We start from the raw sequence: 16913 nt of genomic DNA on the forward strand, positions 1-16913 counted from the left end.
TTGCGTGGTTGATCTGTATGATGCTGTCGAATACCGAGAATACGACCATGTTCACATTAGCCGTCAGAGGGTCTGCGAAACGTATTTCAGCTTTTAGATTCCCATTTTTGACCAGGTTGTAGTGATCGCCATCTTCCATGTCGGGGGTCAGGTCGAATGCGAACAGCGTGTATCCGCTCCCATAGCCTTCTCTTGACACGGCTACACCGCAGTCCCTTTGATGCTTTCCTGTTATCGAAACCAGACCCTGATATTCCCTGATGTAATGACCGGCTGCAAAACTGGGTGTGTAGGGTTTTGCAGGAATCACAGTGCCCTCGTGGACCAGCGCCGCGTAGTTGATTTTGTAGTGTTTAAAATTGAAGGGGTTTGAGGCATAGGTACCACTAAAAGCTGTATTGTCCACAAAACCTATGATGATGAGTTTGGGTAGCTGGCCCAGAAATAAATTCTGCTGCTGTGTTAAGCGGGTTCCTGCGGGGATGCTGAATACCTTCAGAGATACTCTTTCCACAGCGTACTTGCCGTTGGATATTTGTAAAGCTTCGGCGTGCGCCAACCTGACGCTCGGTGACACTTTCACTCTCTTTACAAACAGGCTCGCGGCCAGGATGCTCAGCTTGTAGTGTTCCGCATCCCCACTGATGAGGCAGAATGAGTCCTTGTTGCGAGTGAGCTTGAGCTTAAGATCAATTCCGTTGATGAGCAGTTTATCTTGGAAGAAGAGGTCTGAATGTATGCGACCTAGGAGGTCAAAGGTACGACTACTTGCCGCCTGCCTTGCTCTTTTTATAAAACCCTTATTGGCTCCATCCAGAGCTGTAATTTCAAACTGTCCGTATGTATCCCGGTGAAACAGACCCGCTGAAAGTTGCGTGTCAAGGGCATCGCTACTGTAATTTAGAATGCTCTCGATGTAGGCTCTGTAGGCGTACATGTTATCGTTCTGGGTGATGAGTCGATCACCCAAGGTGATGTCCACTTGGTTAAACAGGGTAGCTAGCGGGTAAGCGATCGTTGCCACTTTAGCGCCGTCTTCAATGTCGGTCCCATCGGCTTTGACGATTTTACACATAAGATGTAGCAACGTGTTGTTGAGATCCAAATACATATCCGTGGACCCTGACACACAAAACTCTATGGGGGCCAGCGGCGTCAGCGCTGCTAAAGGTGATACCTCCATGAAGAAGCTGTTTTTGATGCTTGTCTGCGTGGGTTTTAGACTAAACAAGTCTAACTCTGATTTGGCGCACTCTCCAGATCCACAATGTACGAAGGCCATGGCTGTGTTTACGAGTCTTTAAAAAATATTTACTTTAGAGCCGTTTCGCTTCTTGGCAGCTCTCTTCCTTCTTGGGGCGCTTCTTTTCTGAGTGCGTTTTGAAGAGCTCCTCCTTTTTTTATAGGGGGCCGGAGGGCCCCTGCGTCTGGAAACCCCACGTTTCCTTTTGACACTCGCGCGTGGTTTATACACCAAACCCGCTCCTTCTTGAGGTTGCTTGTTCATGCGCTCTGCAACCGCCGATGTAACAGACCCCACCACCTCCTGGGCAATGTTCGTGGCAGCCGCCTTAACATGGGGTTTTGCAATTTCATAGCCTCTTCTCAGGAAAGGCATAGCTCTTCTAAACAGACTTCTAAAGAATCCTCCTAATCCAGCCCCGTACATAACAGGTGACCCTTGAAAGTACGGCGGTCCTCCATAACCGGCTTGACTTCTGTAATAGTCTCTGTACATAGACGGATCTCCGTAGGTTTTCATAACCACCATTCCTGCTGCTTAATATCCCCTGTCGTGTCTAGGCCTTAAATGAAGCTTAACAATAACTTTCCCGTATTTAAAGGCCACCGGCTCAGACTGATCATCGTAGATCATAATTGAAATAGTGTCAAAATGGTTTTTAGAAACGGCGACGTAGTCAGGTTTGTTAAATTGGATATTGACCATGGTATTATTATCACCCTGTACATGAACACATCTTAACAGCGGCGAGTAACTATCCCCGATCCTCTGAGCCTCTACAATATCGCCATACACATAGAGCGTGTAGAACCCCCCGTTAATATCGGGGCACGTGTGATCTTGTTCCACCGGACTTTTCACATGTTTTACCGTCCCTAAAACCCTTTTTAATTTACCGGAGCAGTTAAACAGAGTATTGCGGTTTATGGATTTGAGAAACACCTTCCTTCTAACGTTATCTAGCACCAGATGAATATTCGGCAGCGGTTCTATGGCAGCTATGGATTTGTTGATGGCTTCGACAACGCTTGAAACGCTTGGGTAGTAGCCATGAGGGAAGGATACGTTTAGGACCTTGGGGTCCTGTTCACGCTTGAATTGGAACTTGGTTTCGGCCGCTGTAAAGGTATTCCATGTTCGAGGGTACTGGATTTCTGTTAGGGCAACCTCCCAGTCCCCTTTCAGGTCCACAGGCTTAGCCAATTTGACGGTGTAATTAGAAATCTGATTGTTGGGGAACATGCCCTTAGAGGCGTTGGATGGTAAGGTTATATAAAAGGGTTTTGTCTCCATCGTATCAGCTGTTTTGAGCTCACACTCCCTTCAGGGAACTGGCCAACACCCAACTGTTAAATTTCTCAGGCCACCCCCGCCATTTGACATATGCCTGGCTCTTAGCCCCGCTACCTTTCCTTTTCAGAACCTTTTCAACCCTGTACACCCGGTTCGGATCATCTGGCACTTTTTGTAACTCTTCCTTGTAAAAAAACCCAGACACCGTTTCCCCATCGTAGTCCTTTAACCTGTAAATATACAGCCCTTCCTTAAGCTCCACACTTTCCACTATAAATATTTCATCGCTAAAAGTCTGCTGGTAACCCTTCGTGAAGACTCCTTTCAATTTTGAAATCCTTACGTGATCACCTTTTTTAAAAACAGGCTTCTTCACCTTTGTATCGAAATTACGGCCATACACATTTCTCCAAACAGTTAACGAATTACTAGGTGTCACATCTTCGGGGGCCCTTTTGATGGTCCTGTGATAACTGGCATTATATACAGCTAAGAAAGCCTGCAGAACATCCACGTATCTGTAGGTGTTGTGGGCCGTAAAATACCTCCACATCTTAGACTTTAAGGTTCTGTTAAACCGTTCTACAACAGCTGCTTTTGCCTCCGTGTGTGTTACAAAATGTTGAACATTGTGTTGCTTTAATAATTTCTGAAATGCCTTGTTTAAGAATTCTTTTCCGGCGTCTGTTTGTAGTTTGTGAGGAATATGTCCCTTATCGAAGATGGCTTTAAAAGCGGCTGTGACGCTAGCCCCACTTTTATCACGCAGCGCCTCTGCGTAGGCATACTTGGACAACACATCTATGACGGTTAATATATAACAAGATCCGTTGTTATGTTTTGCTATATCTTGAAGACTTATTATGTCCGCTTGCCACTGATAATCTAATTGCGCATTAACGATTGTTGGGCGTCTCTTAAAATGTCTTCTGGCTGGTTTATGGAGTGAATACGCCTCCTCGCCTGATAACCAAGTCTTCACAGCTTCTCTGCTGACCGACTCCTTTTCATCCACAGCCCTTCTATATAGAGCTTCGGCGCTCCCCAAGCTGCCAACTCCCCTAGTATCGTAATAAAGTTTTCTTAACACGCCCCCCGGCATGTTATCAACCGTTACACAATGCAATGAATGACGCTTGTTTTGTGTAAGAACGTTTTATTAAAAAAATAAAGAATAGTAGCAAAATCATAGACATGGGTTTCATATATTTTCACATTCTGTATAGTACGACTTAACACAGCGTCACCCTTTTGGCTTTAACATTCTACTAGTTTGTTCTAAATACACGCTATCATGTAACGTTACATAAGAACCTGCTTAAAACAGTCTTCGGGGGGCCAAAGACCATACTTGTCTATTTTTTTTATACACATTACACATACGCCTTGCTATGAGTCTTTCTATCATCCTTCTATTGAAAGCAGTGTCCATTCCCTGCATAGCGGTTAGTTTTGAGCTAGGGTCTAAGGCGTATCTGATCTCATTGACTGCCCCCATCAAGATCATCAACATATCGGGGTGGACATCTTTCTTTTCATTGTACAAACCATACACAACCCTTAGCAGTTTATATACCTTGTAAGGGTCTAGCAAAGTACAAATATATCGTATTGTTCTTGATCTGTATGATTCACACAAGCATTCGTGCACCGCCTGCTGAGGATCTTTGATTTGATGGCCTTGACAAAGGCTGTAATAGTCCCGTTTGACACAATTTAGTACCACAGACGCGGCGAAAGCCTTAGCTGCCTGTCGGACGTCGTCGGGCAATCCTGGCTCTTCCTTTTCACACGCGTCGGAGCCGCATACACACTTATCGCAGCCCTCACGGTTTTGACATGTGGAACTTTCAGCTTGTTTTGAACACCACAGACAATTGAAAATTACATTGTTCGCTTTTGCAGGTCGCCACCCTGACACATGCCTCCACTCTGTAGCCGGCCTTTTTGGGGTTTCTCTCTAGGTTCAAAATACGAGAGAATGACAATACGTTAGTTGAAGAAATAAAATACATCATTTTTTGTAACTATCTGCTCATAACATTTTCATACTAACCTCTGCATTTTCACAGCCCTCTGCGGCGGCTCTGAAATCTTGCGAGTCGCTAATGTCCTGCGATACCCCATCATCTTCGACGCTTGTCCCAGGCTGTTGCAGACCTTCCTTCTCTGCAGCCGTCTTCTCCTGAATGTCCATGTCTTCATAGACGGGCGTGTTAGGAGGTGTTACAGCCTCTATACCATAGTCCATTATGAAGTAGGTGCATCCAGCGGGTGCTGCTCTCTAGGGGTCAAAAGAAGACAGAATGACAATACGTTAGTTGAAGAAATAAAATACATCATTTTTTTTTTAACTATCTATTCATAACATTTTCCTACTAACCTCTGCATTATCACAGCCCCATGCTGCGGCTCTGAAATCTTGTGAGTCGTCCATGTCCTGCGAGGTCCCAGCATCTTCGACGCTTGTCCCCGGCTGTTGCATACCTTCCTTCTTCTCAGGCGTCTTCTCCTGAAGGTCCATGTCTTCATAGACGGGTGCGTTAGGAGGTGCTACAAATTCTTCATCTTCCTCCAGGTCCACTGAACAGAGGCCAGCAAACACACTGCCACTACCCGAGCCCTCACTTTCGCTGCTGTCGCACTTAACCGGGCCCATCCGGCATCCGTAATCCTTGAGCCTAAGTTCCTCCATAGGCCTACACACGCCGTTGCCAAAACCAGTAACGTCGCAGCCCATATCCCGAGGTGTTTCTTGTTGAGCATTCTCGTCCATTACCAGAGGTGTTAAGCTGCGGTAATATCTATTGATAAGGGTCTGGGAGCCATCCACCATGGCGCTTTTCACGAGCGGGTTGTATCTCTTCATTTTGGCTGTGGGTCCCTTGGCGTATTCAAACGTCTGCTTGCTGTACACGGCTCTTGCCACATGCTTATATGTATTCTAAGAAACCACAACCCCTAAAAGAGGCGTACACCTCTACAACACAACACGGTCACGTGACCTCAGGCCTGCTCCGCAGCTGTTCACCCACCAGCTGTCTGCAACCCCCCAGTTTTAAAACAGGCCCAGACATTTCCCTCCTACATGCACGCACTTTTCTGCGCAGTTTTAAACATATACACAACTATCCATGTTTTGCAGCCAGACATGCCACTTTTAGGACTAGCCCTACATGTCACCCCTTTTAAAACCAGGGTTTTTAAGGCCAGCAGTTTGCGGCCAGCCCTGTCTAATTTAATGCCAGGAGTTTCCTGCCAGACTTGTCAAATTTAAGACTAGACCTGTCAAATTTAATGCCAGAAGTTTGCGGCCAGACCTGTCACTTTTAAGGCCAGGATTTTGCATGGTGATGTTTGGTATCCCTACCTACTACTCACATAAGCAAGCATTACAAATGCAACATCTCAGAACAGTCAATAATACTTTCCAAGCAATTGAGCACAAGCTTAGAAATACAAATGTTGCTTTAATGATCGATGCGCTACTCCCAGCCTCCGGATTTTAAACTCATTTAGTTAATATCAGTGACTAGATATGTCAAATTCACTTATTTATGGAACTTGAGCGCTGTTTTACATGCAGGGATCACAGAGGTTTGGAATCATGATAGGCTGGTATCAGTGCTCTGAAGTGGCCCCAAACTACTTGGGGCCACTTTCCTGGCAAAGGTCCCTAGAGTGAAAAGAGCCAGATCCGGGGGCAGGTTGTTCTCATTGAACACAGCTAAACTCTGGAATACTCTCCCCCTCCCACTCCGCTCCAACCCGCACCTACTATCATTTAGAAAAAAATTGAAAACCTGGTTATTCACCAAAGCCTCCGAGTTCTAATCTGCCACTCAGCATGTCTCCCCAATTATCTCAGCGCTTGGACGCCCTTGGGCAGCAACCGCGCTCAATAAATCTATTTCAATTCAATTTCAATTCAACTGTACAAATCCAATAGACTAGATAATATAAACAATGGAAAAATGAAAAGAACAAGTCATCGCACTTGATTTCAGTTTAACACACACACACATGATAGTTGACAAATAACCTAACAGAATTTTCAAATGATAGGAGGTTAGGTTGGTTGGTGTATTTCAAACGGGCCATGCGTCAAGTAGTAAAACACATGTTTTGAGTTTAAAATGATAATGTGTTGGTACGAAATTCTGTATAAAATACAGATTACAGTTGCAGCTTATGCATGTGTCTAGCTTCTCTCAGTCGCTTTTATGTAGCACCTCATGAAAATTGGCTTCAGATGGTCTTTGTTTAGAAAGCAGGCACAAGGCAATACATCAAACAGGGGATGAAAGCCTGAACTGCAGTCTTCTTCATCTGTTCATTTTCCTCCCAGTCTCACAGTACAGGAGGAAATATGTTATGTTATTTAATCTTATGGTATGATGTGGTGTGGTGTGGTGGGGTGTGGCGTGGTGTGTTGTGTTAAGTTAGGTGAGGTTAGTTTATGTCACGTTTATTTGTAAAGCGCACCATCACCCATGAGGGTATCCTGGTTCTGAGGACATCTAGCGCACCATCACCCATGAGGGTATCCTGGTGCTGAGGAAGTCTAGCGCACCATCACCCATGAGGGTATCCTGGTGCTGAGGAAGTCTAGCGCACCATCACCCATGAGGGTATCCTGGTGCTGAGGAAGTCTAGTGCACCATCACCCATGAGGGTATCCTGGTGCTGAGGAGGTCTGTGTGCGCCTACCGCTACCTATGGTAATTTGGTTAATTTAAAAGCCAGGTCTTCACCTTCCTGTGGAATTCAAGAAGAGAGGAGGAGACCCTGATGTAGCATATCAGCTTCCACCCTTAGCACTGGGCAGGTTTAGTCCATATAAGCAATGCGAAAGGTCCTGCCCTACTCTTAGGCTCAGACAGGGCAGAGCCCACAAACGTTGGGTTATACGGGCCTGATGCCACCCTGCTTTTCATTTGACTTTCTGGCAGAGCCTTAATCCTCTCTCGCCTGCACTGGGCAATGCTCCCCTCAAGGCACTCTGAAAGTCATCCTACTTGCTGCAGAACATTCCATGACCTGATGAACTTTGACCACATCACACAACGTTAAAAGACCTGCATTGGCTAATATCATCCCGATCTGTCCAATTGCATCATGGACAAGGCTCGCAGAAACGTCATCCCTCAATACATTGTCAAAAAATCGCAAGACCATCAACGGGACAATAAAGGACCAGGAGCCAGGACATCGCCAGATAAGAAAAAAATACATCCTAAAAGATATAATAGAAAGTGGGCCTTCTCCATTTGCGAATGCAAGAACCACTTGTATGTAAAATTGTGAAATTGGGCATTGAGGAATATCATCAGTGACCACTTAGTCGCAGTAACTGCAAGTTTCCATTCTCAGAACTCGCCTCCCCTCAAGTGCATGCAGACTGTCCGGCTGTCTCTGTCCCTGTACAGTGCTCTGCTGCCCTTCTGTTTGCTCTAGATATATACCACATACATATTAAATACATGGATCAGATGATTATGTTTCAATATGCTCTGTATGAATGCCAGACAAAAAGTACAAAAACATATAGATATAGTCAGTGTAATTACCTCTTCAGAGAACAGTTTGTTTACTCTCCGTTCTGAGGCACTTGCAGAAGGTTCATTGAAGAAAAGACATAAGGGACAGAGTATGACTATCCAGCATGATTTCATTTTTCTTTTCTTTGGATACCACTGCATTAAAAAGAAAGGTAACATGTTACAAAAAATGCACATTATTTCAAATACATCAATAACTTATTCTGCATATGAACAATAAAGAGCTTTATCTGACTGGATGTAAGGTAGCTTGGCCAACCTGGAAGAGACCTTGGGTCTTATGTACACAGTCCCTTACAATCGTAAGCCCTCCAATTTGCAAAATCACACAGTTTGCACCTGCAAACTAGGTTTTCTTGATGTGCAAAAGTCCTCTTTTGAGTTAGATAATCCTGTCCAAATCATAAAAGGGCATTTGCCATTCTCTCCAAATCACATATCGGAGAGTGTATGAAAGGGGCGTCCCTCTCCTATTTCCGATTCAGAGCGTAATGTATCAATGGTTTATGAGCAGAGTTGCAATCGCAAGCCATAGATGAGTTGCTAATTTCCCAGTTATTGGTTTTTGGAACTAGGGCCTGGATTTAGATGAACAACCGGAAATTGTGCTCTTAGAATTTGAAAACTTGGATGAGTACAAGACTGTTAGAAATTGGGTTACTGGTTGTGTGTCAGCCTTGGTCAAGCAGGAACCACAATCCTAGTCAGTACTATGTACAAACTCCAAATTAACCTGTGCTCACACTCTGGCAGCTTGGCACAGAGCAGTCAGGCTTAACATTAATATAATGTTAATGTATTTAAGTTTTTCATGTGATTTTCAAAGAAGAGTCAGTTTTGGCATTGTTGTGCTTGCTGCACTTTTTTAAAGTGGCATTTTAGGAATTGTAATCTAAAATCAGGATATTGAATTAGGATTCCAGAGACACCAAACGTGAACGAGTCATGTTTTCCAATTTGGAAATTACGCTCACAAAATGTAATAATGTAATCCCAATGTTACTCTGTGGGAGACATAAGCCTTGCAGTAGTAAAAAATGAATGTAAGAGTTTTTCACTATCAGGACATTGAAAACTTGAAAGTACATGTCCTGCCTTTGAAATACATTGCACCCTGCCCTCTGGACTGTCCAAGGCCTACCCTAGGGATGACGTATATGTGTTCAAAGGAAGGTTTAACTTGTCAGAAAGACATGGCAGTTTAAAACTACACATCCAGGCTCTGCAATGGCAGGCCCGAGACATGTCTAATAGGCTATGTAAGTGGGTAAGCACAGCAAGATGATGGACGCAGCGTTGAAACTTTTCAAACACTCAGCCCCAGTCAAGAGATATGGGTAATATCCATCATTCTTTTTCTCACCAAGCCACCCCAGTTTGGACCCAGCCATATGCAATTCAGTCTTGACCCTGCCCGAACTGCCAGTTCAGATCCTCCCTGGAAGGGAAACAAGCATTTGGGACTGGTTTTGCGTTATAACCACTATTCTTCTTAGGACAAGTGTGCAGATGCGGTAAGATGCAATCCTGAGACACCGTTTTTGAATTACTTTCTATTTAGTGGTTTGAAATAATATTGCTGCTGTTGCTGTTATTTTATATTCTTTAAAGTTTGAAGGAAGGCACATTAGCATTTTCAGATTTTATCAGTTCTAGAATCAGCACACTCTCAAGTCTGCATGCTAATAGTTGGAGAGTGCGGTAAGAGGTGGGCCACTTTTATTCTTTTTCTCCGCCTAGTGCCACCATTTTAGGTCTAATTTTTTACTAAATATATCCAGGGCCCGTTAAAATCATGGCAATTAGAAGTTGCAGAACTAGGTGGCAACAATGAGTCAAAATGGCTGACTTAGTAACATTCTCAATCTGACAATTAGCACGTGGACCAGGGAGCGTGCTGATTCTAGAATTGCCTTTGGTGAATGTTTAAAAACAATGTATTATCCTAGATCTTACTTAAAAATAGCTGTTCCTCCTAAGAAATGTAATTACAGCAAGAACAACAGCAACGTTAAAGTCTTTGGGTTTCGGGGTAGTCATTTAGTTGCAAAGCTGGGAAAAGTGCATGTTCACGTGAAGAGAAATTTGTGTGCATCAGCGTTTAAATAAAAAAAGATCCTTGGAACTAGATGATATATAATCTCTTGTAATGTTTCCAAGATTAATTTTAACATAGATCCATGTTTCATATTTTTCCAAGAGTTACATGAATAGTCTCTATTGGTAGATCTACCAAAATACTAAAATATGCATGTTAATACAGTGTCAAAATACCCTTTTGGATTATAGCCAAGCTACTGATAAACAAAGGGGAAAGTGTCACCTTCCTCATTACAAATCACGTCAGCGGCTTTGGGGCAAGCCTATTGAAGTCCAAGGCACCACTGTCTGCTCCACCTGATGTTTTTCCAACATGTTTTACCAAACTGGACCTTTTATGATTTTTTAAAACAGCACTGTTGTCTTTATTGGACATGGGGTGATTTAAAAAAACAATAAACGTCTCCAGAATGGAACTGCAAACACAGGGGTATATGCACAAGAACTGCCGCCTAACATGCGTTAGCGTTAGTTAGCTGCAGTTTTCTTAACGCGGCCTATCACCAAAAACTATCGCCCTGTTAGCAATGTATTTACAATACGTTGCTACATGGCGATAGTTTCAGGTAGCCGCGGTGAAAACTGCTGCTAACACTAGTGTGAAGGTGATACAAATTCTGGCGTTAACCGGCGAAAACTGACGAAGTTAAAAAAAACTCATGTTATTCAGCACAATGTGACTTTTATTGACTCTATAAGTCCACCTCTAATGAAAAATAGGAAACAAAATCAATGGAATACAGAATGGAGCAGCCAGGGCCAAGAGCAGCACAGATCAACATCCCACCCCAAAGCCCCCCAACAGCCAGGATGGCCAGCCAGATTCCCAGGAGAAGAGGAAATTCAGGGCTACAACCATGAAAAGAGGCGCATCGCTGGGCATTGCACACTTCTTGCAACACCATGGCATCCAAAATCTTGAAAGGGCTGACATTTCCCGGGGCCCGGAGACCTCGCTGGGCCTGCGTCTGGGACCCCGAGTGGAATGCGGAGTGGCTGTGGAGTTGCTGAGCTGTGGCGGTAGACATTGAGGCATGGCGAACGCCCTTACCTAGTGGTGAAGTCTGCCAGGTCGCATGGAGACACGTTGCTGACCTGTGTGAGAAGACCGCCTGGTGTCTCTTGGAGCTGTGAACGGTAGAGGCTCTTCTGCACACCAATGTAGGGAGGTCTGCATCGCATACCACGTGCCACCACTACACTAGGGTGCAGAGGAGATTACCAATGGTGTGCCGCACCTCTCTGCATCACAGGCCAGAGGATGTTGCACTGGCTGGACACTGTGAGGGTGAGGCCCCTGAGCTGCGCCGTACTTGTGTGGCAGGAGCGCAGCCACGTCACGCCTAAGGGGGCCCTGTTACATCACCTGCATTGGGAGGTTCACCAGCAAACTTGGTGGCAACTTCTATACCCAGGCTTGTGGAATCCCACCTGGCTGAGGCTTCTGCTGGCTAAGTCACAGATTTGGAGACAGTGCAGCAGACTGCGCCACAGTGTCAATGTCCAGGTGAGGAGAAGGTGGGACGCGTAGCAGAGGAGGCCCGGGGGTCAAGTTGGGCCCAGGCCTAGCACTTGTGAGTGACGCACCCCCAGTGGCGGCTCATTCGCTACGGCAGTAGAGTGTGACCCCACTGCTTTCAAGCAGTGCAAGAAGAGGAAACATCAAATGATGATAACTTTCTGATGTACTCATGCTATGTTTCCTTTGCGGGTTGGAGTGGGGTGGGGATACTGCTCTACCCACGGAGCAGGACAGGGGTGGTATGCCCACTCAAGTGCACAATGACTGTTTGCTCGGCCCTCTCAGGCTGCCCAAAGCACTCATGCACACATCCCTGTTCGCAATGCAGGCTGCATTACAACCTGCATGGAGAACATGCCCACCCCTCCAGCCCCTGGCTGAACGCCTTGTCAAGGCGCTCAAAAACAATCACAAAGCCGCACTGCAATATTGTGATTGACTTAGGGGAGGGAGTCCGGCTCCCTGCTTTCTGTTCCTGGAAGCAAACTTAGTAGAGCAAGAGCACAAAAGACGTGGGAGCTGGCCTCAAAGTAAGATTTAAAAAAATATATATTTACAACCCCCGCTCCCCTCCCACATCCTGCACCCCCAGTGTCCTTTTCTGCGTTTCCAGCCTCTCAGCTGTTCAGTCCCCACCCCCAGCACTAGGCAATTGCAGCTGATGTGCGGCCATGCGCAGTGGGCTTACCACGGGTGTGCAAAAAGCAAGCCAGTCTGCGTCCGTCTGCCCCTGGACAGTGCCCAGCACCAAGGACCCTTCCTCTTGGACACTTCACCGCTACGACGCCAGCACCCTCCACGCCATCAACCCTGGACGCCACACCACCTGCCATCTAGCAACACTGTAGAATTATCTTGCACCCTGCGCCTGTCAAAACTGCAAACGCACCTTCTGCCACATCAGCACACCAAGACACCAGCGCCTCCTACCGCCCAGACGACCAACAGCGCAGCCGACTGGCTCAACTGCATCTTCCTCAACGTACGGTCCCTCCACAAACATGCAACAGAAATCTGGGACCTCCTTGATGCCACCTCTTCAGACATCGCCTTCTTGACGGAAACCTGGACCAACCTCTGCTCTGGACCCAACATCACCATCACCATCCACGACGGCTACAAATTCCCCCACACGGACCACCCCAAGCGTCCAGGAGGATGCATTGCCATTGTCTAAAAAAGGCACATTCCGACTGACCACCCACTCTAATGACCCGACGGTGACAATGGAACACCTAAACTTCCAGATCGGAACCAACCCCAACGCCACCCTCCACGGCACCCTCTTCTACAGGCCCCCGGGCCATGAACCTCCATTCACTGATGCCATTGTAGACCTCATCGCACTCCAGGCTCTCCCATCCACCGACTACATCCTACTCGGAGACCTCAAATTCCACCAGTACAACCCCAGTGAGTAGAACACCACCCCCTCCTTGGAAACCTTGCCAACATCAGACTTAAGCAGCTAGTCACCGCACCAACCCACAAAGCCTGACACACGCTCGAACACATCTTCTCCACCAGTGGGAACTTCAACTACGACTCTCCTGTACCGACCATCATTGTTTACATCAGGCCGTCACAACACCCATTGAACACCATCGCCATCATTGTCCCCCCCCGTCGCAGCTGGATCAAGGCCACAGAAGAACTTTACGTCAACTCCCTCACCGCCACCACTCCCCCAATGCTTACAGATGCCAACACCACAGCACGCAACCTCCACCGATGGATCTTCAACTGCGCCAACACCCTGGCGCCCCTCAAAAAAGACCAGACAAACAACACTTCAAGAAGGTCAACTAGTTCACTCTCGCCCTCCACTAGTCCAGCCCCACCTGAAGACGTCTCAAGAAGAGATGTAGCCACAACATTAATCAACTCCGCATCACAGTCACCCTTGCACCATGGTGCAAGGGTGCCTGCATTGCTGCATGGCAGCCATTGTGCGCCAACTTAGGGGAAAAAGACAGGGGGCTTATTCATGAGCCCCTTCGGACAGTTTCGCATCGCCGGTGCGTCATTTTCTTGACGTACTTGTAGCGTGATTCTTGCACCACGTTGCGCCGTATATGCAAAGTGACACATCCAGGCATAGTGTTGCAACGCTGTTTTGTTGCAGCGATGCAACACTTTTTATGAATGAGGCCCAGAAATGTGCACTATCTGATTGATGATACGGATTCCTGCCCTGTAGTTTTGTTGCGGGGTAGCGCAGCAACATTCCTTGCAGCGCTGTCCAGCACCAAAACCTTCTGAAAAGAGGCCCAAAGTGTTTTCTCCAGTTATAAGACCAGCTATTTTCTGGTCTTCAAAAACAGCCTCTAACTGATGTTAGAGTCAGATTTTTGGTCTCGCACCATACAAGGAATTCCTTGTAAATATCGCAAAGTGGAGTTAGCGGCAGTTTTTGCATGGGAACGCCCACCTTGCATTTCCTTTTCGTTAAGTCCAGCTAACAGAAGTGCTGATCTTAAAAATTCATGTTTACACTGGAAAAGTGCCCTTAACTGCAGTTTGCAGCAACTTGTAAATACGGCAATAAAAAAAAGCTGCCGTAACATAAAAAAATGTACGCTACAGTGGCGTTAAGTCCTTGTACATATGTCCCCCAGTCTGCTGTCCCTTAGAGATCTCTGTCCCTGGATTTGCAGGGAATCACATGGGTTTGCAAAATTGACCTGCATAATTATTATAATTAAGCAAGTCGTTTTGTGATCCCCTGCAAAAGCACAATCTGCGATGCCACCTATTACGTCATGTTGCATTACAGATTGCTTTCCCATTCACTAACCAGTCGCTGTGCAAACTTCACATCCCTGGTTTGAAATGGGAATAGAACAGACCACTTAGGGGTTATCAGGACTAACTCTGGCCATTTTGCAGGAGAACATATCTATAAATAAGGACTTGTTCATTGTTGGACCTGATGTCCTTTTTGTGTTATTCCCAAGACAATTTGCCTCCACTACCCTTTTTTGGCTGAACTCGTTTTTGTTCACTTTAGGACTGTGCACTTTACCCCTGCTAACCAGTGGTAAAGTGTTTGTGCCCTCTCCTTCAAACATGGTAAAATTGGTTTTGTCAGAACACCTTTCAGAGGAACACGGGACATGCAGGGGTTACTGGGCCCAACTGTGGGGATAGAGGTCTTTTACTCCTAATGTCACTGGACCTGACCTACTATAGATCCTGAGCATCTGGGCCAACTACCCCTTCTGCACTAGACTGTCAACAAATGAGCAGTTTAAGGCTCCCACCTTGTCGTGGGAGGTGTGGCTACAAATCAGTGAACATGACACATAACTCAAAATGCGCATAGCAGGAGCAATAAATCAATATCCAGTCATATATTTATTTTTATAATAAAAAAATAAATATTTCATTTCTAACTCTACTCATGCAAAGGAAGATAACGGCATTGATAGCAAACAACATACTCCCTTTTGAGGTTGGGGCTCTAGTGTTTCAATGGCAAATTCCTGTTCTAGCTGCTCCTTACAGTGTATTGGGTTATTCCCCATTTACTGGTGACTGCATCCAGGGAATGCTCACTAGCAGGCCTTAACTCAAAGGTCCACTCTGACTCTGAGAATATAGTCAAAAGTGTCTTGGCACTGCAGCGCTCTTAGCAGCGAGTCCATTGGGCTTGGTAGGCCCGTACTCATTCTCAGAGAGGAAGTGTTGATATCCTGGAGAATGCCCTGTCCACGGTTGCTCTCACAGCTCCAGTCCTTCCCAGTGATTCGACAACACGAAGGATGTGCAGCACCACTCGGTAGGCACCGGCTCTCCTCTGAGCCTATGTGGTCGGCTCCGGCAGTGATCAGAGGTGTTTCAGTGCTCCTCCGCAAGGTACGTTTCCATGTGCCCCAGAAGTGGGGGTTTATTCTGATGCTCCTGATCTCAATCCCAGTGATTAGGTGGTGTGTCCACGGCTTTCCCCAACTAGGTCCACAGGGTCAGGTCAGTTTTAGTCGGTTTGCTCCTCATGACCCACAGGTCACCACAGTTCACATTTCTCTGGCTCCAGCCAGATCTGCATGGCACATTTGTTTCTAGCAGCCCCTCCTGACATATGGGGTTGCCACAACACTTCCACCCAAGGCACTGACCCTTACCTTACAGCAATCTGCACCACAGTGGCCCCTTCAGGCATACTGGGTCAATGCTGCTGTCGCACTCAGGCTTTGGCCCTCTGCAACAAGCAGTATATTTCATGGCAGCTTCTCATTTATTTATTTTATTTTAACACTTTTATATAGCGCTGTTAGATTTGGGGGTCTCTAGTTGGCAGAGGTAGGTACCTTTGACAAATAGGGACCCTTGCGTCTAGTCAGGGTAAGGGGGTACGCTCCTAAAGTAACCCCTGCTCACCCCCTTTGTAGCTTGGCACAAGCAGGTAGGCTTATCTCAGAGGCAGTACGTAAAGCATTTGTGAACACATACAGTAATCAAGTGACAACACTACAGCTGGACACCACACAAGTGTTATATAAAAAAAAGGTATTCTTTATATAGATTTAACACCAGACCATAAACGACAAAAATCCACAATACTGTACTTAAAATGGTAGAATTAGCTTAGTTCTCCTCAGATGTTAAAAAACGACACTTTGAGTTTAATGTTCCTTAGGATGCGTAACACTATACAACAAAAGTGTTGCAGGGAAGGTGATGCGTCGGTTCCTTACACGCAAGAACGGTGATGCATCGGGTCCCTACTGCTGCGTAGGGGATGCGTAGTTTCTTCTCTGCGAGGGGAGGTGATGCGTGGGTTTCTTAATGCGCTTCCGTGGTGAAGTGATACGCAACGCCGTGATGCGATGAAGATCCGGTACAATGCGACAAAGATAGCGTCTTCTTCTTGATGTGACACGATGCGTGCACGCCCGACGGCCATGCGGCAACTCAACGATACTTCCGAGCTGCGACAGGCTCTGTGACACGCTTCTCGGTGATGCAGCGGCATCTGATGTGGCGTCGATCCTCTTCTCCGGCGATGTGAGGCGCTTTCGCATTGTGAAGCGACAGCGGCAGTTCGGCGTCACGCTTCTTGCTCATGACTTGTGCTTCCAGCTCCTTGGTGACACGCAGTCCCTCAGAAAGCCCAGCACAACTACAGGCACTTCCAAAGAACTCTTGGGGAGCTGGTTGTTGAAGTCTGTTGTCCCTGAGACTTCAGCAGGAG

The 16913-nt window shown here is 46.3% G+C and overlaps 1 protein-coding gene across 2 annotated transcripts in view; it reads right to left on the reverse strand.

Moving 5' to 3' along the window:
* LOC146816669 (adhesion G protein-coupled receptor F5-like) overlaps positions 1 to 16913 on the reverse strand; it is a 675219-nt gene that overhangs the window by 644991 nt on the left and 13315 nt on the right. For both annotated transcript variants that reach the window (XM_085610569.1, XM_085610570.1), the window contains exon 2: positions 8107 to 8232. In XM_085610569.1, coding sequence (XP_085466695.1) covers positions 8107 to 8211 — 105 coding nt within the window. In that variant the 5' untranslated portion in view covers positions 8212 to 8232. The remainder of the gene's footprint in view (positions 1 to 8106; positions 8233 to 16913) is intronic.

This window comes from Triturus cristatus, chromosome 6 (genome assembly GCF_964204655.1).
Source record: "Triturus cristatus chromosome 6, aTriCri1.1, whole genome shotgun sequence".
Classification (NCBI taxonomy): Eukaryota; Metazoa; Chordata; class Amphibia; order Caudata; family Salamandridae; genus Triturus; species Triturus cristatus.